The sequence below is a fragment of the Urocampus carinirostris genome, chromosome 15 (genome assembly GCF_059441175.1).
Source record: "Urocampus carinirostris isolate Australia breed hairy pipefish chromosome 15, RoL_Ucar_1.0, whole genome shotgun sequence".
In the NCBI taxonomy this organism is placed as follows: Eukaryota; Metazoa; Chordata; class Actinopteri; order Syngnathiformes; family Syngnathidae; genus Urocampus; species Urocampus carinirostris.
In genome coordinates, this window is record NC_142363.1 from 18,458,127 (window position 1) to 18,484,199 (window position 26,073).

The following is a 26,073-nucleotide window of genomic DNA, read 5'->3' on the forward strand; positions in this document are numbered from 1 at the left end:
AACAGTTAGTTGAATCTGAGAAAACAACACGATACTTTGCTGTTATAATAAGTGTAGCGCATTCCAAGTTGGGTCAGGATTTCGTTTTGCAATGTCAGAAAATGATCAAACTATGTCAAAACGTGTGAATTGAATAATGTGTATTAGTTTAATTACATTGATTTAATGATGAGTCCAACAGTGCCACCTGCTGATATGTGGTAAGGTTTGGTTTGGCTTTAGACTTTGCGAGAGGAAGATTACGCTAACATGAATGTACGCACTCACGCATTACCGGCGTTCGAACTCCGATTTTTTGGACCGAACAGCGAAGCAAGAATTTCTCTAAATTTTTGGTCAGACTGCGATTTGTTCGAACTGAGAGGCGTTCAAAAACTGAGGTTCCACTGTATTTTTACAGTTTTATTTTTGTGGCCTTTCCATAGAAGGATGTTTGTTGTACATCTGTAGTATTTTTCTAGTATGACTTTAATTGTATTTTTGTAGTTTTCTGGAAGTAGTGTTGCTGTAGTATTACTGTTGTTCTATTTTTCGAGTATTTTTGTAGTTTTTTTTTGTGGTATTTCCAGAGAAGAATTTTTGTAGTATGACTTTAGTTGCACTTTTGTAGTATTGCTGTAGTATTTTTGCAATTTTGTTGTATTTCCACAGCACAATTTTTGTAGCACATCTGTAGCATTTTTGTAGTATTACTGTATTTATGTAGTATTTCTGTCATATTTTGTAGAAGTATTTTTTTGGTATTTATGTTTTTATATTTATGTAGCAGTATTTTTTGTATTATTGTGTTACTGTAGTGGAATTTTGTAGTATTTCTGGATAAGTATTTGCATACTAGTATGTTTGTAGTATTTCTTTAGTATTTATAATATAGCATTAGTTGTATTTTTGCCGTGTTCCTATAGCATTTTTTTCTTATTAGAATTTAGACTAAAAATATGTTGGGTCCCTGTTTTTAACCAGTAAATTTGATATTTAGTTTTCTAGTATTTTTGTCGTACTCAAAAAGAAAATGGGGACAAAGTGGCACAGAGAGTTTTTTTATGACTAGTGTTATTTTTATTCAAATATGTGTCTTCATTATATTTTAAGCATTTTTGTTTGCCGGCCTGGAAAAAAACCCTCATTGTGTAAGCTGTAACATATCCCAGAAAAAAACAACAAGAAAGACAAATATATCACTGCCATCCAATTGTTTTTACATTTTTTTGTAAAATAAAATTAGAAAACGTATTAAAGGGCTCAAACAGCAAATCAATATCAAATATGAATTTTTTTTTCCTGCAGCGGTGAACAAGGCACTAAAATCGATGGTGCTAAGCTTCTTCAGTTGACAGAGGGGAACAAACAAAGAAAAAAAACAAAAACGAGTTTGATTTTCATTGCACGACCGTCACAAGTCCCTTGTCATTTTTTTTTAGGCTGCAGCGTGTTGAAAAATCTCTTCTTGACTGAAATAATGAAGCTAATTGGTGTGACAGCGGCCTGCCTGCTGCTTGTTGATTGGATGAAAAAAAAATGGTCTCTCCAGCTATAGCACAATCACACTCAACTCAAGATGCGATTCACTTGCACCATTCGGATTTGCATGCAACTTCAACACGATAATTAGAATTTGAAATAATTGTGCAGCTGCCTACGAAAAGGAAAGTGGAATTTTTCATACAGACCTTGGTGATGAAAGCTAATTTTACTTAACCCTATTTTGACCCCAATTAATCAATACGGATTATAAACCACAGCTAGAGTAGTAGTTTGGGATACAGTGTCCCTACCTCACAATGTTTTCCCTTAATGGTGCAGAATAAGATGTATTTTCGGCTCCTCATTTAGCCATCCATCCATTATCTGCACCGCTTCTCCTCAGTAGGGTCACGGGGGTGCTGGAGCCCATCCTAGCCATCTTCGGGCAGACGGCCTGGTTGCCAGCCAGTCTCAGGGCCCAGAGAGACAGACAACGGCAGTGGCTCAGGAGGTAGAGCGCTCGTCTTGGAATCAAGAGATTGCAGTTCGAATCCCGGCTCCTCCGTGTTACATGTCAAAGTGTCCTTGGGTAAGACACTGAACCCCTAACACCCCCAATAAAGCAGGTTAGCGCCTTACATGGCTGCACGGCCGCTATTGGGAAATATGAAGCACACTGTAAAGCGCTTTGGGGAGTCTTGACTTGAAAAGCGCTATATAAATGCAGACCATTCCTGTGCTTATTCACACCTAGGGACAATTTGGGACAAGCCAATTAACCTGAGTGTCACGGTGTCATGGCACCCAATTGGCCCCGCCCGTTTGGCGCCAGCTGCGGCTCGTTGACTGATTGGCTTCACTATTTAAGCTCAGTGCTCTTACTTACCCTTTGTGAGTCCGTTAACGAACCTCTGCACCCGCAAGACGTGTGTTTTGACTCTGTCCGGTTTCCTGCTTGTGTTTCCTGTCCGGTATCGTTGGTCCTGTTTAATATCGATCTCCAGTATCGTTCCTGGCTATTTTGTTCTGTTTGATATCGATTTCCAGTGTCTGGTATCGATCACGTCTGTCTCGTCCTGTCTGATATCTGTCTCCAGTCTCCTGTATCTGATATCAATCCTGTCTGTCCCGTCCTGTCCGGTACAGACCCCATCTGTCCGATATCTGCTCGTGCAATTGGTATCGATCTCGTCGGCCTCTGGCTTCCTGTCGTTCCACGCCAGACTGCTGCCTTACGTCTTCCGCCCAGCGATCACCAAATCACTGTCGTTTGGGATACCGTGCATGACCGCCCCCTTTCCCGTAAAATAAAGCTTGTGTGAGAAACGTCACGCATCTGGGTCCTCCTCCTGTTCCGGTTCTTGACACTGACATGCATGTTTTTTGGAATATGGGACGAAACTGGAGTGCCCGGAGGAAACCCATGTAGGCACCGGGAGACCATTCAAACTCCACAAGGAGAGGCTACAGTCTCTGGATTTGAACCCTGGACTGCACACTTACAGTCAGTACAAAATATAAGTAACAGCTACAGTAGACCCCCTTGATACAGCGTCCCACCTTACGATGTGGAATAAGATGTTTTTTCGGACTCATTACAAATTACAGTGGTGATTCCACTTACGAATTTAATTCGTTTTGGGAGTAGCTTTGTAACCTGAAAACTTAGTAAGTAGAGACGCATTTTGAATGTAAGTCCGCCAATGCCTTCCAAGCCCCGCAAAAGTATAGTAAGATGTTTTTTTTCTTTAAATCATAAAAGAGCATCAGAACATGAAACAAATACATGTTAAAATTAGATTACCGCATTATAAACATAAACCGAGAGGCACGAAATTAAAAAAAAATATTTACATGTATGGGAATTAATAAGAATATGTATTTACCTTTTTGCCTCGCATTTCTTGAAAAACTGATCCAATGACGTCTGCTTTTGCTTTTGACAATCTGTCGGCGATACGCGAGGCAGACATCATAAAGAACAATAAATAGACCGACTTGTCAACACTTTTTCCAGGTGATTCCAAGACTTCATGACATTTTGCCAAAATGTCTTTTATTTAGGCTGATTGAATGATAGCTGCATCCTCCTCCCCGCCATCTTGTGGAAACCCCTTCTCCTCCTCATCTCTGAAGTCTCGCCTGTGACGGTGACGCGAAGAGCAGGCTTGGATACACGCAGCCATTTTGTTTATGTTCGGGAAACTCTCAGGGCGGCTAGTAGCAGCGCATACTGTACTGTATTTTTGACTTCGTATCCTGAAACGCCTTTTTAACTTGAGGCAATATTTTCCCATTCAGGTTCTTCGTAACCTGAAACTTTCGTGTGTAGAGACATTCGTAAGTAGAGGTATCACTGAATAAGTACCAGCTACAGTAGAACCCGATACAGCATCCTCACTTTACGATGTTTTCACTTTACAATGTAGAATAAGATGTTTTTTGCCCCTCTTTAAGTCAGGACAAATTATACGTTAAAGCGACACAACGATGTCAGCTCCTTCAATGCTCAAGGATCCCTTAATCGCCAGGGTCATCAGGCATCACTCACTCCTGTCTGTCCTGAGCAAGTACAGCCTGGCAGCACCCATCTTTTTCCAGGCCATTTTTTGGGTAGGGGTTTGCTTCCCCACATGGAAGATAATACTAGTTTCCATGGTTACCAATAGCAAAGCCTCCTGATATGACTGAGATAGAAAACCTTCACCGTAGTTTTTCGGTGAAGAGGATTCTCCTGCTTTTCAGAGAAGGCTCTAAAGATGGCTATGGAAAAACTATTTTGTCCCGATATTCTGAGTATCACATACAATACCATCGGCATTGCAGTAATTGTGGCTTTCACATTTTTAGAGAAAAAAGATTTTGTAGCTATGACAGTATGTGCTTTTGTGACACATTAAAGGCACAGGTTGGTAATTCCGGCACCCTATTTTAGGGAATTTATAGAAATGAATTCATTATATTCACGACAACAAATAAAACTAAAATTGACTAACTTTAAATCCTCAATAAATAATAATAATAATAATAATTTCCTTTGTATTGTCATTCTTTGTAACAATGTACACAGAACGAAAGCATTCATGGATAGTGCTTGCTTGTAATATATTTTCTAATCATGTAGGTTGTTCTCACTGTATGAAGAAGAATAAGTTGATGTGATATTTGGCAGTACAGAAGTAATAAAAACTGCTTACTTTTTGCTAAGCATACTAATTAATTTCCCAGTCAGCTTCTTATCTTGCTGTGGATGTGGAATAAGATGTTTTTTCCGGCCCATAATTCAATCGGGAAAAAGTAAAAGTTGCTTCAGTGCTATATTTTGTATGTTTAGGGTTTATATAAGTATGTTTAAGGCTTGTATAAGTAACCTGTATTGTTTTGTACTTAAAAATAAACATTTCATAGAATAATATGCTCGATAGAGATAAATAAAAATGATTTTAACTTACTTTTGGAAGATGTGCTTCAAGAGGTCCTCCACCGCAATAAAAAGTGGCCAAAAAAAGCGTTCGACCATTTTTTCAACCGCATCGAGCTTTCTTATTCCACATTCATTTCAAATGAAACGGCTCGCCTCTTCTTTAATTTTTACACCAACTATATTGAGTGGATGCACGAGATATTAAACAAGAAAAATGTCAAAGTGCTTATCGCACTGGAGATACAGTATAGAATGTTTACACACGAACTAGAGGAAGCGAGATTCTTCTTCGGGGTGGATGCTGGGTGACCTCTCACAGCGCCACCACACACCGGTAGCGGCGGAAAGAAGCACTACAGTACTGTCCTGTACTCGGAAAAAGGTGCACACAACACAAAATCTAACCTACAGCGATGTCCGGACATTTTTCGACATCCCGAAAGAAATGTTCGCATCTACCGTTTTACGTAAGTCGAATGGTTGTAAGTAGGGAAACGTCTGTACACGTAACGGCTACAGCTGTACTTTGGGATATCGCGTTCCCACCTTACAATACTTTCACTTTGAGATGTAGAATAGACCACTGGGATACAGCATCCTCACTTTACCATGTTTTCATTTTAATCAGTACAAATTACATGTACCATTTCGTATTACATGTAACAGCTATAGTATTATCCTGGGATACAGCATCCCCTCGTTTTGATGTTTTGTCTTTAGGATGTGGATCAAGATCTTTTCTCAGCCCCTAATTTAATCAGTAGAAATTATAATTAACGGCTACAATAGAACCCGGGGATACAGTGCCCCCACCTTAGGATGTTTTTACTTCACAATGTAGAATAAGATGTTCATTTGGCCTCTCTTTTAATCAGCACAAAATGACCCATTCAATGTTCCACATATTATTAGGAAGCTTAACCTCAAATTGGATGATTGAGATAATTATATGCACGTATGGAGTCGTTACATTTAGGACCGTCCAGTGAATCCGAACGTGTAAAATATTTTCCAAAACACATAATGCCGACAGATTTTAAAAAAAGTCCGCCTAAAAGCATTTCTGCATCGTTGGACGTTTCTTGTTGTAATCTGTTCTTTTCGCCACATAATTTCCGTTTGCAAATAAACAGACTTGTAAAAGTATTTCCAATATGGCCATTATCCTCTGACCCTTTGATTGACATGACTCTTGGCCAATAGCAGGCTTTTTCACGGTACACAGCCCGCATAAAAATTGATAAAACAGAGATCGCCTCCATTAGCTCCTAATATGTTTAGCCAGGGCAGCAGTGGTTAGCGCGTGTGCAGCACAGTTCTAAGGTCTTGGGAACCTCCTGTGTGGGTTCAAATCCAGCTACCGGACTTACTGTGCGGAGTTTGTATGTTCTCCCCGTGCTTGCGTGGGTTTCCTCCGGGCAATCCGGTTTCCTCCCACATTCCAAAGACATGCATTTCAGGTGGATTGCCCGGTCCAAATTGTCCCTAGGTGTGAATGAGCGAGCGAGTTGTCTGTCCCTGTGTGCCCTGCGATTGGCTGGCAACCAGTTTCAGGTTGTCCCCTGCCCACTGCCCGATGATTGCTGGGATGGGCTCCAGCACCCCTGAGACCCTACTGAGGATAAGCGGTGCAGCTAATGAGATGAGATGAGATGTTTAGCAAGTAGTACCCGATTCACACGATGATTGACACATTGGTTAGCCAATAATATTCTCAAAACAACGATATGCAGATGCTCGGAAGGCATAACGCCACTCGCGATTCAATTTTACGCACCATTATTGCTCACAAGTGTGCACAATCATTGCTTGACTTCTGGAAAGAGAAATCAAACATTTACTACTCTTTCAAAATGTCTAAAAAAAATTGGCCAAAGTAAAATACATAGTTGCATAGATTTTATAGCTGTAAATTGGACATCTCAAATTGGCAACTTTTAGAAACGCCTAGACTCACCCTGGGAAGCATGTCAAGTCATGTTTATTTGTATAGCCCTTAATCACAAAGAGTCTCAAAGGGCTGCATATGACACCATCCCTTGATCTTAAATCTATATGATGGCAAATGATACACAGATATCGAGAAGGGTGACCGACAGCAAGACAAACAAATAAAAAAACAAATTAAATCAAAAAAAGAGAAAAGGTAGAGTCATCATCCTTCTGATCTCCTCTTTCTTCCACTCAGTCGCTTTACTTCCACATCCTCTCACATTTAGTGACCCTATAACTATAGAACACGACGTAGCTTGTTTAAAATACAATGTTTAATTTTCCAAATAGTGATTCAATTTGACAAGGTATTAGGTATGTCGTGTCCAGCATGGTCGCCGTGGCGACCGGCTGCCCCGCCCCCTGGGCACCGGCTGTAGTAGATCAGCTAATTGGCGTGTGTGCTTCTTAAGGGTGGGTTGTGGGTATTGCGGGTGCTGGTTCATTGCATTTTCTGTTCTGTTTTGCTCTGTCCTGTTTTGTTTGATTCAGAGGAAACCTGTGTTTTCACGTTTTGAGTAAAAGCCGGTTTCGTGAGTATCCCTAGTCTTAGTTCCTGTTTGCCTGTTTTTGTTCTGTTTTGTCCCTGAGTGTTGGACGACTTTTATTTCATTCATAAAAGTACTGAGCGTTAACGTGAATGAGTTCATCCTTCCTGCCTCCTGCCTCCGTTCTGGTCCGGTCTCGTGACAAGGTAAGTCTTCAAGCTATTGTCCCACTTGTTTTTCAGCTAAGATGCCCAAGCTACACTCATCTGCAAATACTCAATTGCAAAAAAAAAATTGGGGCGACAACAAAAGATATTTCTCTGTGTTCCAACCCGGATTACTCAGTTTGATGTTTTCTTTTTGCGATGTGAAATAAAATGTTTTGGGCCCCTCGTTTAATCAGTAGAAATGATAAGTAACAGCGAGAGTCGATCCCCATGATACAGCGCCCCCATCTTCCAATATTGAATAAGATGTCATGTTTTAGATATTTAGTTTGTCTTTTTAAGCTTTAATTGACATGAAGGTGTAAATATCTATTCATAACCAATTCATTCATTAACTTGTTTTATTCATAACAATACAACATGAATATGTTCTAATCTAATCAATGCTTAAACCATTAATTGAAAGTGTGAGTGAGTGCATGCAGCGGCCTCTCCCTTCATTCATTAGTAAAAAGGTGGTTTGGGGTGAGTGGGTGGGCGCACATTCACATGACTGAGCGCACACACATACTCAGGCACTCTCACACATTCACTCTCACACACTCACTCATACTCACCGCCTGCCCGCCTGCTTCCACTCTCAGTCAAGATGCGATAAAACAGCGGGCGAGTGGCCACAAAGCACATCGCAACTTCGTTTTGTTGACTTCTTCACGGGCCGCAGATGCTGAGGCGAAATGAAATGAAGATGAAGTTCAGCACAGAGTCAAGGTACGTACATGCACGGTTCCAATCTTTATTTTGTTTTGCACAGTGAGACAGGGGCGTGAGCAACTCGTTTTTGAAGGTGCTCAAGCACCCCCAAATTCAACCTGAGTGCCCCCCAAAATGATAGCATTTTTAAAACTCTCTTTTCCTTAATGAAGGACGTCAGAAATACAGAAATACTCCACTGCCTTGGAAGCACAGCATCGTAGTATTTCTGCAGAAGTATTTTTGTAGGTTTTTTTACTGTAGAAAGTTTATAATATATTTGTAGTATAACTGTAGTTGTATATTTGTAGTATTTCTGTAAGTCATAATTATCTAAGATTTTTTTAAATAGGATTTTTGCAGCTGTATTTTTGTAGTATTTCTATAGTAATTTTCTAGTATTATTGTACTTTTATTTTAGAGTATTTGTAGTATTTCTACAGTGACGTTCTTGGTGTATTTCCATAACACAATTTTTGTATATCTGTAGCATTTTGTTAGTATTTCTGTCTGTTTGTAGTATTTCTGTGGTAGTTTTTATAGTTTTTTGACAGTAGACGTTTCGTAGTATATTTGTAGTATTACTGTAGTTGTATTTCTGTAAGTCATAATTTTGTAGTATTGTAGTATTACTGTGTTTTTTAAAATAGTATTTTTGCAGCTGTAGTTTTAACCACGAGGCAAGAAGAAAGGTGTCGATTTTAGGCAGACTTGTTGAGAAACATGGCAACAATTTAAAGCGTTTACAAGTAACCACATTTTTTAGGGATTTCAAGTACTCGTGCGAACCCTGTATTGTAAGAATAAAAGTGGGGAAAAGTTGGGGTTTTTTTTGGGGTGTAAAAAGGCAAAGAGAAAGCACAAAAATCCACCTTATTTCCCTGTATATTAGGCGCACCGGATTATAAGAGGCTTTCAATTTTAGGTGCACCTAATTGTCCAGAAAATACGGTACATTAAACCCACAAAGTTTTTTTGTACGAAAAACTCTAGAGGGGTTTTTTTTGTCAAGAATTTGAACTCCCCTGATGAACTCTCATGCTTGATTAAAAGTCAACACAGCGTCTACGCCAAACATATTTGCTGCTAATTGAAATTACCCAGATGGGCAGACATTTTGACACTTCATTAAAGCGATGATCACGCAATGAAAGAGCCAACGGTCGGATGACCCGATTTTAATTGATAAGCAAGCCCCGACTGCCCCGCATCTTCCACGCCGTGATTTCCCTTGAGGCGGCTCGACATCAACTGTCGGCGTTCTCACTATTGTCTTGTCTGCTCCGGGAAGACAATGACATCATCGTGCATCTTTTAGCACTTAGCCGTATTGCTTGGACTGACACAATTGTATTTGTGGAGAAGCTGGCGTCATTGGGACACGCTCTAATAAGGTCAAAGATAATTTAAACATTTGTGCTCAGCCCTTTAAGTCAATTTGTAGGTCACGTAGCTAGGCTTTTTAATCTTTCAATTGATTTATTTACATGGTAATTGAAATACAGTAAATGAATCAGTGGGAAATAAAGATTTATAAAATAGATTAAATGGTTATTTTTAGTCAGTGTTTAAGGTCCTTTTTATTTATCTTCACAGTTTTTAGATTTTCTTTTTCAAAATCACAGAATTTTCACGTTATTCATATTATTTACACAATTACTGTCAGGACCAGAACGGAAACAGGAGCCAATTGCGTTACGTTTCTCACAAGTTTTATTGAAGGAAAGAGGAAGGGCAGCGCCCGTGTTCCGGTGCTCGCTGGACGCGGGAAGCAAGTCGCTCTCGTACTCGGATTGTGATCCGAACACGGAAGTGGATCTTCCGTGGCGAGGGATGGCGGTGTGAGGGATCGGAAACGAGTCGTAAGACAGAACGGGAGAGTAAACGTTGTCGGGGACAAAAAGGGGCCGTAAGCCGGGATGGGTAAGCAGACATGGTCAGGATCAAAACGGGTCGTAGCCGGAGACAGACAGAAGCAAAAACGGGACAGGTGGGAGTCAGGGTCGAAAAAGACTTGCCTAGTTTACACTAAGATTTGCTGACGGACTGACAACCGGGGACTGACAGGACTGGGTTCCAATAGTGACAGGGAGCCAATCAGAACCCGCGGCAGTTGGCGCCAAATGAGCGGGCACAGGTGAGTCATATCAGTAATCTTGACATTGTGGAAATAAAGGTTTATAAAATAGATTAAATGGTTAATTTTGGTCAGTATTTAAGGTCCTTTTTATTTATCTTCACAATTTTTAGATTTTTAACTATAACTATAACCTTATCCTCCTTGTTTTATTGCTTATCTTCTCTGTTCCTTTATCTTCTTGGTTTCTTTACCTCACTGTGAATGTGTGAACCTGGAGTGTCATGCCCAATTTCGTTGTCACAATATGTTAACCCATTTTGTAACAATGACAATAAATGTATATTCTACTCTATTTTATTCTATTCTTTTTCAAAATTATTGAATTTTCATATTACAGTATTTGCATTATTTATACAATTACTATGTAACATATTGAAGATAAATGGTATTCCAGAATGCCGGATTCCAGAAATTGATAATTACTTGATTGTGTTCAGCTAATTGAGCTGCATGTTTTTTTAAATTACCAATTCATTCTTTAGCACATGCAATTTATGTTAAGTGTATGTTGAATTTGATATAATTTCAATTATTGTGCCTAAACTTTTTGGGAATCAAATTAGCCTCGATTGAAGACTTTTCGGAGCAGGGTTTGTTTTAATTGAAGTCTTCTAAAATCAGCTAAAACAATTTATATTGCCCGACGATAAACAATCAGAGTACCAGAGAAGTGCAGGCAGGGGAGGAAATATGAAATTAAAAATATAGAAAATGGTTTAATTTTTATAGGAGTTAACGTTTTTTCTCATGCTGAAAGAAAGAAAACATCGAAGAAGACAGCGACCAGGAAACAAAAAGTAGAAGGTGGCGGCAAGATATTCATCATGATTGGCGGCATTGGCTCAGGAGGTAGAGTGTCGTCTTGGGACCAAGAGGTAGCCGGTTTGATTCCCAGCTCCTCCGTGTTATATGTCGAAGTGTCCTTGTCATGATTATTGATTAGCATCACCTGTGTCCGCTCATTTGGCGCCAGCCGCTGCGGGCTACCTGATTGGTTTCCTGTCCCTTTTTAAGCCAGGTCGTTTCACTCTCCGGTTGTCAGTCCGTCAGCGAACCTCTGTTGTTACAAGGCAAGCATTTTGACCCTGACTCCTGCCTGTCCTGGTTTTGCACCCATTTTTCCACCCGTCCATTCCTAATCTCCCCGTCTGTCTCCGGCCTACGACCCGTTTTTGATCCTGACCACGTTTTTGCTCTCCTGTCTCGGCTATCGACCTGTTTCTGTCCTTGACACCGCCATCTGCCGCTTTGGAAGATCCATTTCCGTATTCGGATCACGATCCGATTGTGTGAGCGGCTTGCTTCCCGCGTCCAGCGAGCACCGGATAGCGGGCGCTCCCCTTCCTCTTTTTATCAATAAACCTGTGGCTAACGCTACGCATTTGGGTCCTGATTCGGTTCTGGTCATGACAGTTTACATATTGTCACATTTTGTTATCATATCAAAATTCAATAAATGAATTACCTAAATATGACTACTAGTCCTGACTTCCGACAAATAAACATCATCAAATTATGTCACATAACAATAGAATATACAAAAGATTTTTCTTTCGTATGCTTTTGAAACGCAGCAAAAAACACTCAAAAAGAGCGTGAAATTGATTGTGCAATATTAGAGAGGGTAATTTTTTTTTTATTCTCAGTTTTCATGATTGTCATCTTTTGCTTTACTTGTCTTTGGTGCAAAACGAATTTGAATGGAAATACTCTTTAAGTTTGAATTAAAAAAATAGAGTACCCTAATTAGAAATTTATAGTACAACCCTTGTATTAGGTCCTATGCCTGTCCTAGAGCGCTGCATGTTTTGGGGGTTTCTTGTCTCCAACTGAGGTGATGTAAACTTTTAGCTTGATAGCATCTGTGTGGGAGCTTGATAATGACCCAGGTGATTGGTATGAGGCGGCAGCCCCACGGTGTGGAGATTCAAATTTCAAGTTCAGCTACCGTAGCCTCAGAGTTTGCATATTCTCCCCCTGCCTTTGTGGGTCTTCTCCAGGCCCTCCGATTTAGTCCCACATTCCTAAAACATGCATGCCATGTTAATTGGCTTGTTCAAATTGCTCCTAGGTGTGAATTAATAAGTAAGTTGTTTGTCTCTGTGTGCCCTGCGACTGGCTGGCCACCACTTCAGGGTGTCCCCTGCCCACTGCCCGAAGATAGCTGGGAGGCACCCCGGCAACCACAGTGAGGATAAGTGCTCAGAAGATGGTTGGATGAATGATTGTAATTACCTACATTGGAGCAGAAAAACTCAAAAAATATGCAGGACATGCAGCACTCGATAACTAGGTTGGCTATCACATTACCGATGGTAATTAAAACAATTCAACATTGATTCTCAAGCCAGCACAGTGGTATTCTTTTTTTCTTAAAGGGATGTTGTGTACGTGTGGAAACAATATTGAGTATACAGTAATCTTATATCATATAAACGTGCATTTTTAAAAAATACTAAATTGAGAAATCTCTATTTATTTTACATGACATGAGACTCACATAAAGGGAACTGACATGATTGCCTACAATCTTTCTACGAGGGTACCCCCAGACCCAAAACCATGTCGAAAAATGAGAAAAAAAAGGGGAAGTTTGGTCACTTTGAGTATCTGCAGTTTGTATTTTTCCTTGTGCTTTGTAGCACTTGTTTTCCGTTGCACTACACAATGCAGTGATATGTAGAGGTCAACAGTGTGGGGAATAATGCCATTATGAATAACTCCATAACAGCGTTGTTTTTTCGAGATAACAATTTTTTTATGCCGTTACAACACAGTTATTGTTACTGACAGTCAAGGGCAGCATTAGCTCAGGGGGTAGAGTGCTCGTTTTGGGACAAAGCGGTCGCAGGTTTGTTTCCCGGCTCCTCCGTGTTACATGTCGAAGTGTCCTTGGGCAAGACACTGAATCTCTAATGCCCCCGATAGCAGGTAGTTGTCTTGCATGACTGATGCTGCTATCAGTTAGTTAGTGTGTAATAGGGAAAAGCACTTTGATAGATAGATGGATGGATAGATACTTTGTTCATCCCCATAGGGAAATTCACACTTCCAGCAGTCTCCCTTGTTGTTTATTAACAGATTAACATGATGCCCTTGGGGTGCTTGTTGTAGTTTAGCCACAGCGCAGTGGATGACGTCACACGCCAGTCCAAAAGTACGACGTCTCTGCGGCAGACGGAAATCATTGTGCCCAGGGTTACACCACCTCGTGTTCACGTAGATAGCGAGTCCACCTCCTTTCCGCTTCCCGCAGGCTTTCTTGTCTCTGTCTAACAGCGCTGAAGCCGGTTAGCTCCGGATAGCTCCGGTCCGGGTAGCTCCAGGTGGCTCCACGTTAGCGTCCGGGATGCCAGACGTGAGCCACGTTTCCGTAAAACACAACAAACTGCACGCCCTGTACGCTTTGATTTTTTTCACCAGCACAGCCAGTTCGTCAGTCTTATTTGGTAGAAAGTTCACATTTACCATGATTACGGACGGTACTGAAGACTTATAACCCCGCTAGCCGCTTAGCTAGCTTCGGCTCTCCATCCACGATAGGCCCCCTCATCACGCTGGCATGAGAATTCTTCAGGGCAAGGAGTTGATTCCTCGAATAAACGCATTTTTGTGCGTAAAAACCCATGTCCACGGGATATAAAGTAATCCAAAGTGTAGTTGTCAAACAGGACGAAAAACACCGAAGATAGAAGCAGACAATAAAACAATAAATCACAAAAAGTGTGAGATAACAGGGGAGCTGCTGGAAAGGCTGCCACTCGGCGGCGGCGCTTTGATCTTTTGATTTGGGAGGTCTTCATTGACTTGAAAAGTGCTATATGAATTCAGAACATTTAAATTTACATTTAAAAGTGGTGCACTACTTTGGTTGTAGAACGCCAAACCGCGGAGTGTCATCCTGACAGTTTCTATGGGCGCGGTTATCCGCTCCCCTCTGAGTTGTTTACGTCATGTGTTTTCGGATCATGTCACCATTCAAAATAGCTACTACCATACGGTATAGTTAGATAGCAATTACAAATATAGTAGTTAGTAAAAACTATTGACTAATGCGCTTAGTCTTTTGTCATTTATGCGCCAACCACCTCGTGTCATTCGTGACTGGACCAGTTCTATGAACCAGCTCCTGGAAGTGAACGACAGCAGCCGGCAGCAACCAATCAAGAGCCTGTTCCCTTCGAAATATTTTGTTTTTTAATTTGATTGATCATAATACATTTTTTACAGGGGTTCTGGGTTGTTGTCTTGAAATTGTTGAGCATAAAAAAAGTTACATTTGTTTTGCATTTTATCCTGCTTTTGTAGATTTATAAATATTTTCATGTTGTTTTCTGTTCTTTTCAGTGTTAATGTGTAAATACAATTTTTTATTCTTTTTCCTCCTTTTAGCTCTTTTTTCCTTTGGTTATAGTATTTTTTTTCTTTTGTTTCTTTTCCCCCCAATTTTTCAATTTAATTTATTACTCACTTTATATTGTTTACTGCTGATTGCTATTTTGTTAAATTATTTACTGTTTATATTTGTTTAACTACAAGTGTAGGATATATCTGTTGCAAGTGAGGTGCGATAAATATCACACGGTTCTATAACACAACTACATGTCTGTTCCTCTCTCTTTGACTCGAAAACAAATTCTTTAACATACCATTAGTTATTTTGAAAGTAACAAAAAAGTTACTTTCCCTGGTAACTAGTTACTTTTACTATAGAGTAACTCACTTACTACTCAGTTACTTTTTGGAAGAAGTACTCAACTATAACTAATTACTTTTTAAAAGTAACATTTCCAACACTGGTGGTCAAATATTACAGAGTCCATTTAATCAAATGCGTTACAGATGCCGAATATACTGTGTCCTAAGTTCAAGTATGTACATGTACAGTATGTAATGCGATATTATTGTATAGAAAAAAATAATTTGTATTTCTTTATAGCAACCCAGTACTCTTCACGAGCACCACCGGTCTGCCATGAAGTTGTTGAGGTTGTCAGTTGCCACCATGAGCACGCTGACGACGACAGCGCCGTACCTGGACTCCAACGATGCCCTCTACCACAAGAGTTCCGCCAAGATTGGCTTCCGCCCGGACAAACTGCTCCATGCGTCAATCAGTGACACCAACAAGGTCATCTACACTGGTGTGGCGGCAATCTTTCCCACCAACGTGTCGGATGTTCTGCTGCCTAACGCGACAGACGATGTAGCAGTGCAATGCGGGGAAGACTTAGTGGACAACATGGAGTGTTTTATGATCCTGACTCCGGGCCAGCAACTGGCCGTGGCCATTTTGGCCCTCACGTTGGGCACGTTTACGGTTCTGGAGAACCTGACGGTGCTGTGCGTCATCCTGAACTCGCAGGCACTTCGATCACGACCGTCCTATCACTTCATCGGCAGCTTGGCGGCGGCAGACCTCGTCGGCAGTGTCATCTTTGTCTACAGCTTCCTGGACTTCCACGTCCTCCACAGGAAGGACAGCCCAGAAGTTTTCCTCTTCAAGCTAGCTGGCGTTATCGCTTCCTTTAGCGCCTCAGTTGGCAGCCTCTTCCTCACCGCCATCGACCGCTACATCTCCATCCACAGGCCTGTGTCGTACAAGAGGATCGTGACCAAGAACAGAGCAGTGGCTGCTTTTAGCCTCATGTGGGGAGCGTCCATCGCCTTTGCGCTCCTTCCCTTGCTGGGCTGGAACTGCAAACGCCTCAACTCGGTCTGTTCGGACATCTTCCCTCTGATTGACCAGAGGTACCTGATGCTGTGGATCGGGATGACCAGCGGCCTGCTGCTCTTCATCGTCTACGCCTACATCTTCATCCTGTGGAAGTCGCACCACCACGCTGTGCGCATGCTAAGCCGCACCTCCCATAGAAACATGGTGGTGTACACGGCAGAAGGCACCAAAGTTCAGACGGCCAGGCCCGATCAGGCACGCATGGACCTAAGACTGGCCAAGACTCTGGTGCTCATCTTGGTGGCCCTAATCATTTGCTGGGGGCCACTCCTAGCCATCATGGTTTATGACTTGTTGGGGAAAGTAAACGACTCGGTGAAGACGGTGTTCGCGTTCTGCAGCATGCTCTGCCTGCTCAACTCCACTGTAAATCCTGTCATCTACGCAATGAGGAGCAAAGACCTGCGAGGAGCCTTCAGGGATATCTGCTGGTGGTTTCGGAGGGGCGAGCAGCAGCTGGATTACAGTGGAGACAGTGACTGGAACAGCAGAAGCGTCAGGGGTAAAGAAAGCGGGGGCGATGGTGAGAGCAGGCGTGTGAAGTTGGCACGAGTTTTTATTTCAGGAGTGACGGATGCAAATTCTGGTGCAGATTCAGTGTGAACAGACTATGGCTCAAGTATCATGTAATATGTTGCTGGTTTCACTTTTTTAAGAGTTGGGTAAAAAATAACATAATTCAGGGGCAAGGTTTTATGGATGGAGGGAATGTGTGCCCACTAATATCAAACAATCATTGTTTTGTCCCCACCATTATTTCTGAATCACTTTTTCAAAATGTGCAATGTCACCTCCAATGCCCAGACCAAACCTACACCCTTAACACAATCACTCTTTTATTAACCTGTACCGATAACTTCCTGTTTCTCATTACCAGTATGAAAATCCTACTATGTGTATGCATATGTATACAGTGGCCCCTCTACATACTGGATTCATTTGTTCCCGGATCGAGTTTGTCTCTATAATTTCTCATATCTCGAACCAATTTTCCCTATGAAACATAACTGAACACCATTTAATCTGCTCCCTGCCTCCCGATATCATCCAAGTTCACTTTAAATAGCTTTAAACCACATTTTCCTGATCACTAAACGCATTTAAATAATAATTGAACATAGAAATATAGCAATAACATGAATATTAATTAAATGAAATGTGAGTTTATTATGAGCCCTTACATACGAGGAAGTCGGCGGTTGATATCGGCGGTGCATGGTGGTGGAGTGAAAGAGCACAACAATGCGCAATTTAAAAACACAACTCAAGCACACTAGATCAGGTGTGTATGGTGAAAAACGCACATCCTAACTGAGTAGAACTGATGCTGCCTGTAATCTGTCTGAAGCACTTGGCCTTCTAGTGAAAGCGTGGGAAAATCTCGTATCTTGGATTTCCTTTCGTATATCGGGCAAGATTTTCGCTTTGAAGACATGGCATAAGTTTCTTGTAACTAGAGTTGCTTGTATGTAGAGGGGCGACAATATGTACATATTTTTTGGCAGCACAACTATGAAGCATGCCAAAATATGACTTGTGATTTCAATATGATTTTTGATTTGAAAGAAGTGTCAAGACTCCTGGAAGATTTGTTTTATTTGTAGAAATAAAATGGCTCTAATATTTTTGGTTTAGTTTTTGTCTCAGGATTATTCATTCAAGTTATGAAATTTCAAATAAAAGTAGTGTAAAACCGTCATTTTTTTTATTTTTCACCCAAAGGCCAAAGTTTCAAATCCATCATTAAAACATTGCGCTTTTCTCACACTTTTTATTAAGATATTTAAAGTAATTCTGACTGTGAAAATCATGTATTCTCTTCTTTTTTTTTTATTTACTTTGGTCAAAAACGTCTTTAACTGTGTTTGTGACTGTTTTACATGTATTTTTGATTACAGAAAGTGATGTATGTTGACTTTATGTTGTGTGTGGAATGCATACTTGATTAGTAATTCATTTTTCGGTAATATGTCAACCATTAATAATTGGAAAGCATCTAAAAAATAAGAGATTTTTAATTCTCTTTAGGTCCTGTGTGTTTTTTTTTTAAATAAACCCACTTCTAAGTAGATTTTTCATTCCATTCCAAAACCAAATAAAAAGAATAGAATAAGATATAACAAGGTTATGGTAAAATATTCGCTCCTTCATAAACAACGTGTTGTTTTGACCACATTTCTGTCAGAAACGTTTTCAAAGCGGCCTTTTTTATAACTCACAGCCGCCATAAAACGTTTTCCTCCAAGATGGTCATTACGTTTTCATAAAGTCATACTAAATTGATGAAAGGATGTTTTATTTATCCATCCATGCATTTCCAACAACACTTATTCCTGCTCGGGGTTGCAGCGAGTTGGAGACATCCCCAGCAGGCTTCAAGGGATATGTAGTCGGTAGCAGGGACAATAAATATTTATTTTTGTATTTATGTATGTATTGTATTTATTTGTGTGTTTGATGTTTGGTAGTCTTGTAGGTTTCAAGTCAAGTCAAGTCATTTTTATTTGTATAGCCCTTAATCACAAAGAGTCTCAAAGGGCTGCACAGGTTATTTCACAGACTATTATTTCAGACTATTATTACACCATCCCCTGATCTGGAAACAACATGAGGGCAAGGAAAAACTCAAAACCTCAACATGAGGAAAATGAAGAAACCTTGAGAAGGGACCACACATGTGGTATCCCCCTTTAAGGATTACCAGGCAAAGGATGTTGCAATCACAAATAATACAGAGATATTGTCCACAAAAAGTATAGGTTATTCATATGCTATAGAGTAGAAGTGTGTTGTTTTAAGCTTAGATTTAAACATTTCCACTGAGGTTGCAGATCGGATCTCAGGGGGAAGAGCATTCCACAGCACCGGTCCCCGGATGGAGGACGCTCTCGAACCTGCGGAACACTTCTTTCCTTTTAGATCGTCATGATATTAAGCATGAAGGATCAGTACTGTAGAATATGTGACGAATAAGCAATCGCATCATAGTATATAGCACAGTTGTGGGTGTTGTAGTATTTTGAAATGATCTAGAGGGGAAAAAAAAACGTACTACTGAACTACTTTGATAGAAAGCAGCGTACATGACTTGAAAGCCGCTGTGGGTGGTTAGAAGTAGAATCTTGTGATGATTGGCATTTCAGAATTCTTCAGTTGTTTACTGTAAGATTCCTCTGTTGTCTTTTTTCAAAGCAGCAGCCGTAACAACGTGAATGTTTTTTTGATTCTGGAAATGAAATGCAGCTTTGATGCAGAGATGTGGTTGTAACCAATTTGTAACAAACTAGGACTGACAAAACCATCATGCAGTTCTGTATATTTTGAAATTGTCAAGACAGAGAGTGATCTTTTAATAAAACCTTGTAATGCTAAGAAAACAACATGAATACTTGCGTCATGTCCTTTGAAGAACTATTGATAAATCCTGTGGTCTGACGAAACCAACAAGCATTTCAGGGGTGTCAATCTCGTTTTAGCTCGGGGGCCAGATGCTTGGAGAACCATCCTTACCAGGATTCCTACAGCTTAAGGCAAGTTCAGGTCCAAACTCTTGAATGCCTTTTGAAATCTAGTTTCAAGGGGTGCATAGTTTGAGAGGTCCGCAAAAATTTGAAAATTAAATATTTTCTCCATTAAGGATGCGCTAACAATGCTCAACTGAGTTCAAATTAGCCCTTATTCTTTATTTTTCATTGTGCCTATCTGATTTTATTCTACTTTTACCAGGTCTGTTTGGGGCGGAACAAACCCCCCGAAAAAGAAAAAAGAAGAGTTTATTTGAGTGTGTCTAAGAAATATAGGCAAAACATTTGGTACATCTCCTGGCTTAATGCAGTGTCTGAAATAACGTCTGCCCGGACGCCCAGGGCATGCATCTTTTACGTCGGACGGACAACTTACAAAACGTCTCCGCCTGGGTGGCTGACAACTTTTCCAAGGAAAAAAAAAAACATTTTATTTTTCCCCAAAATCAAACGTTTCCTTTATTCCAAATTCGAAATCTTCGTTTGGTTTGGAAATTTCGGTTCGTTTGGCAATTTGCATACTCGGCAGCCAATCAGAAGCCTGCATCAAATAACTTTGTGCTTCCGGACTTTCCAGAGCGTTATAAGGTCATGCATTTGCATATCATTTTCCAAAGAAGACGCACAGAGAACACAAGAAAAATTGAGAAGTGGTTAGAAATCAAGCCAAAACATCTGCCCCAGAAGAAATATTCAGAAGAAGCTGACAAAATGTATGACGCTTCAAAACGTAGACGTACATTAAAAGCATCGTGGAAAAAGGAGTTCACATGGCTTGTAGCAGACGACGAAACGCAAACATTGCATGAATGAAGATGAGTAAATACAGGTACATACTGATGGCAGATGAAAAACAGCGATGTCATATACATTCAATGAATATTATAAGTAGGTTTATAATAAACTTAATTTTAAAGTGTTGTTCTGTTATATATTCTTATTATTAATCCTTAATACTTTGCAACTATGTTTTGGGGGGGGTTTTTTGCGATTAGTCGTCTTATTGTTTCAAGTTGTGAAAAATGGGGCAGGCAACTTTTCAGAGTTGTCTGCACTGGTGTCCTGTAACTTTTTATCGTGAGTTTCAGACACTGCTTAATGTCATGATTGCAGGCTTAAGTTTTCAAATGATGCACCCCACTTTTAAGACCAAGTAGACAAAAAACAAACACAAATGAAACAAAACAAAATAAAAAATACATTCTTGCACACAATACGTGGTGCCTCGTACACATTACCTGGCACAGCTTTTAGCCGGAGCAAAAAACGTTTGTCGGACTTCTCATTACATGTACACTTTCCCACGTCTTTGTCTGAAGTTGCTATCTGTATTGCGGGTAGACCTAAGACATGCGTCTAATCTAAAAGGCCCGACTGAAACCACATCACCGTTTTGATAGTTCTGTTATTTTGGTCACACTTTGTTGCCACCAAAGTAAATCGGAGGATTATTTAAAAAGACAACTGATAAATGTTACTCAATCCTTTTAGTTCAAACAAATATATTGTGTTCACATTTTTAAGACTTATAAAAACTGGATTGAAGACATTTTATTGCCAGTTAAGGCATTAAAATAATGAATTAAATGGCTTTTAAGACTTTTCAAGGATCTGCAGGAACCCAGACTAGTAAATTAATGGCATAAAAAGTGTGCCTTAGCTGGTTGGCTGGGGTCTTTTTGACGGCTCACAGTTATATCGAGATTCAGGGATGCAAGATTTCATTATAAAAAAGTTATTGAGGTTTTCTTTCCCTAATGTGTTTCCTTCACTAACATGTGTTTATCAACTGCATTTGTAGGAACAAAGCCAAAAATCAATTGAATTTATTTCCACTAGTTTATTCATGTCAGATAAACTGGAAAGTCACAAAAATAACATATTTAAATTGAATTTAAATGATTGATATAATGATTGAAATTATTTCTTCTTTTTTCCTCAATGAAAAGATTTGAATATAAGAACTTTGCTGTTAGATTTCATATCTATTATAGGAAGAAGCTAAACCTTCTTCTGCAACGACACCCAGGTGCTATTTTTTTTATTTTCATTTTTTTTTGTTTAACCTTAAACAGCTCATCTGTGACTTTTTTTGAAGTAAAATAATATCGGGATGGTTTCCTCAATGTTCTTTGGTTGATTGATGGTAGTCAGCAAATACACTGAATACAGGTGCTCTGTGAGAGGCACCAGGCTTTGGTTACATCCGGTGGACATATTTAGAACTGCAAGAGAATGTTTGACGTGATGCAAGCTCAAATACATCAGGTCAGACATATTTGGTTCAGATGGTGTCAAGCGTGTAAGGGAATACAAAATGGTCCTGCAATTAGTCGAACATAGTGGTACAAGAGTCGAGTGACCCTGGTAATGCACGAGAGCTAGAGTTAATTAAGAGAGCCATGAATAGCAACATGTCTTCACATAATGAACTGAGGCATGATACTCCTGCCAAAAACAAAAAAACAACTCAGGATGGAAATATTGGAGCATAATAAAAACGCTTTTATTAAAATGCAAACACCCATTAAACCTATGATATTACTTCCTTTAAGCAGTACTGGTACATTTACGATCAGGGTGAAGGCATGCTACGTTTTTGACTAGTCTCCCAAGTTCATACATGCCTGGGAGCTCATACATCTTGTATTGAACCTTCTCATTAGATTCTTCTCTGGTGTATTGTACTCTCTATGTGGTTACTGTTAGTGGAGTTAACAGGAAAAACATCTTGGGCGACAAGCGAACTGGAAATATTCTTGTTTTCCTCCTAAACGTTTAAGAGCATCTCAATGAATCCAGTGGTGGGTCATCATGGCCTGCAAGGCCTTCTCTGTTGGCCTAAAAATGAATCATGTGATGTTAATTAGTTTTTTGTCCATGAATACTTATTAAATAATTTCAAATTGTGTGTCAGCTTCCTGTTATTGTTTTGTCCCTGGTTGCGCTGATTCCAATATGTGCTTTCCTATTTAAGCATTTAACCCATTACATTTAAGCCATTACTTGTTGCCAGGGTCAGAAATCTACTCAGAGGCCTTCACAATCAGTTCTGCAGGCCCTGAGACATACCATGAGTGTCAATAACATTGTTGGTTTAGCCAATTAGATTTCGAGTTGGCGTAAGGAATCGTCAGCGGTTTCACAAACTTTGATTAGATAATGTTTGGTTACAAAAGTATCACAAGGAATAAGTGAAGGGGAAAAAATCCCAGTATGCACTACTTCTGTCTGACGATTTTTGTCAGCCCTAAATTGAATAGAAACTTATGCGAGTAATATGACAGGACAGGCTCGACTTTGAGCATTTACTTCGATGGCGTTAAAGTACTTCTTGATGGAACTGAAATGCACGAATAATCTGTATGACAAAGTCATTCAAAATCTTATGGAGGAATGTACGAGGGTGGATTTTGTGTACAACTAAAAAATATTTTTGATGGAAAAAAATGTGGCTGTTTTCCTAAATATTAGTGTCATTCTATGAAGTGGTTATTGATGCTTTTTATATGTGTCACAGCTGTGGCTGTTGAAAATGTTTTATAGCCATAAAATAGCTATTGAAGGCTGGATTGATTCAGATGTAGCACTAATGAAGGCCTAGGTGTGAAATGCCACTGGAGAGAGCTTTCAACACAATCCAGAAAATAATCCACTGTTCTCTGCTCAGTCAGGTGGACATTGTGGGCTCTCGCTACCACAGCAGACCCAGCAACATTATTAAGGACTCCCCTCAGCCTGGCCACTACATCTTAAAACTGATGCCCTCGGGCAGACGCTAAGAAAATCCAGAGCTTTATTTCTTTATTCTTACTTATGCACAAGGTTCCTTCTAATGTCATTCCACTATCCTGACAGTCTTTAATCATATTTTCTCTTCAACGTCTTAATATTGAGTGTATACCCTGCAGTGCCATGTCTAAATCTCGTTGCATATAATTTTTAACTACATTGTTATCCAAGACTATAAAGACAATTAAATTTAGAAGAGTTTTCAAGCAGTACTTGTAAATATTACCTATCCATCCTTATATTTGTTTTCATATTAAATTATCTTCAAAGTCTTTTAATACATTTTCATTCCTGTCAACCTGTACGTTTTTGCCGTACAAAGTACGTTTATTTTGCATTTTAAGACGTGTACGACGTACTAGAAAATCTGAACGGAAAAACGCAAATTTGTCAATTATAGGTACCATCCGATATACCCAGACTATCACGAAACGGCAAATCAATCAAGTCAAACGAGTTCCCAGCGGTAGCCTCTATCTCTGTATCTTTTTTTAGTCGCAAACGAAGCGAGCGGTTTGATGCTACTGTGCGCATGCGTCTGCCACCTCAGATTTCATGTGGTAGTTGTGTAGTGAAAGGAAGTCCGTCTCTTTTTAGAGAACCGGCTTTTTCGACTCAACTCATTAAAGAGAGCCAGCTCTCAAACGGCTCACTTGCTTTGATGCATTATATAATGAATTATTATGTTGTATAAAGAAGTTAAGAAGAAAAGGAAGTATAAAAGGAGAAAATGAAAAAAGACAGGTTTGTGGTTATCCCTTTAATCAGTATATTACCAACAATATTTTAATGCAGAAAATGAATTCATAATTTGAATAAGAAAATGTATTATTCTACTTGATTATATTTGCATGTATTTTTTCCTTCTACAGTGGACGTCCAAGCTACTTAATTTTTGAACTTTTTTTTATAATAAACCTCATTCATTTCGAGCAACTCAGTATATCACAACAATATATATACATATATATATATATATATATATATATATATATCCATATACATATGTGTGTGTGTGTGTGTGTTACAATATATTTGATATAACGAAACACATGTACAATATAGCATGTTATACTATATAAATAAACACGTTTGAAAAAAAAATATGGGGTAAGATTATTTTGTATATTGTTAGGGAAAATACGACAGTTTGTAAGGGCATGGAGCCCTGGAGCTTGACACGTATGATGTTTATTCTGGAGAGCCACTTTTAATCTTGTTGTATAAAATGAATAGTTGGTTGGATCTCTTAAACACTAAGTCGAGGGGCCATTATTTCCTATGGTGTGTCTTGGGCAAGCAAAGCCTGGTGCCGCACATGCCTCTCAAGGCCAACATATGTTTCCACCGGGTCTCGAACCGGGGACGTTCGTGAGCTAGGCGAATGTGTTAACTACTGCTACATTGTAATCAATGACAATAATGACAGTTTTATAATATGATATCCATTCTTTTAAGAATTGTTTTGGCCTTGAACATACGTTTTGAAATATATGAATTATAAATCATTTTAAAACGACCTTAAAACCGTGACGTCAAAACTAGTTACCCACTTCACAAATTCTTGCTAGTTACAAACTGGACTGGACTGCCAACACAGAAGCTCTATGTAGGAACGGTCAAAGCCGACTTTACTTCCTCAGAAGGCTGGCGTCCTTCAACATCTGCAAAAAGCTCCTGAAAATATTCTATGAGACAGTTGTGGCAAGCGCCCTCTTCTATGCGGCAGCGTGTTGGGGAGGCAGCGTCATGAAGAAGGATGCCTCTCGTCTCAATAAACTGGCGAGGAAAGCGAGCTCTGTTGTGGGCACAGAGCTGGACAGCCTGACAACAGTAGCTGAGAGACGGGCACTGAAAAAGCTGCGGTCAATCATGGACAATTCATCACATCCACTACACAGCATCATCTCCAAACGGAGGAGCAGCTTCAGCGACAGACTGCTGTCACTGTCTTGTACCACGGACAGACTGAAAAGATCTTTTCTTCCTCATGCCATGAGGCTCTTAAACTTCACCCGGCAGAGTAAAGGCCAACATTAAACCACACCCCCTACATTGCTTATCACCGAATTTTATTGCAATATGTATTCTGTGTAGCACTATCTAGATACTCTCTATAACACACTACAGTGGGTATTAGCACATCACATTGGCTATTTATATATTGTATTCTTTTGCTTTATTCTTGTATTGTTCTCAGCGCAGGGATGCTGCTGGAAATGTGAATTTCCCTGCGGTGATGAATAAAGTATCTATCTATCTATCTATCTATCTATCTATCTATCTATCTATCTATCTATCTATCTTAAGCACGGCTACTAGCTAGTAGCTACAGTACATTTGTAGTAGTGTAATACTGACCTCTAGTGGAGCCACACAAGGATTTTATATGTATCTAAATGGGGTTTCCTCGGGGAAAAGTTTTAAAGCCACGTAGCCGATAAAGTCTTTAAAAAATCAACAGAACACAAAATGATCACGTCAGCTTTTCCAGAAACCTTGTTTCTATAACGTCTCTCACGTCAGTGTGTTGCCTCCTTCGAGTGCTGATCACTACAAGCCCCAGCATGCATTGCCGTCAAACCACATGGG

General features: G+C 39.8%; 1 protein-coding gene across 1 annotated transcript; it reads left to right on the forward strand.

Moving 5' to 3' along the window:
• The first annotated feature begins 8,197 nt into the window (after window positions 1-8,197).
• Window positions 8,198-19,556, forward strand: LOC148351761 (cannabinoid receptor type 1B-like). The gene is made up of 2 exons (XM_088353931.1): window positions 8,198-8,306; window positions 15,368-19,556. The coding sequence occupies exon 2, from the start codon at window positions 15,404-15,406 to the stop codon at window positions 16,766-16,768; it is 1,365 nt and encodes a 454-aa protein (XP_088210057.1). The 5' UTR covers window positions 8,198-8,306; window positions 15,368-15,403; the 3' UTR covers window positions 16,769-19,556.
• The last annotated feature ends 6,517 nt before the right edge of the window (window positions 19,557-26,073 follow it).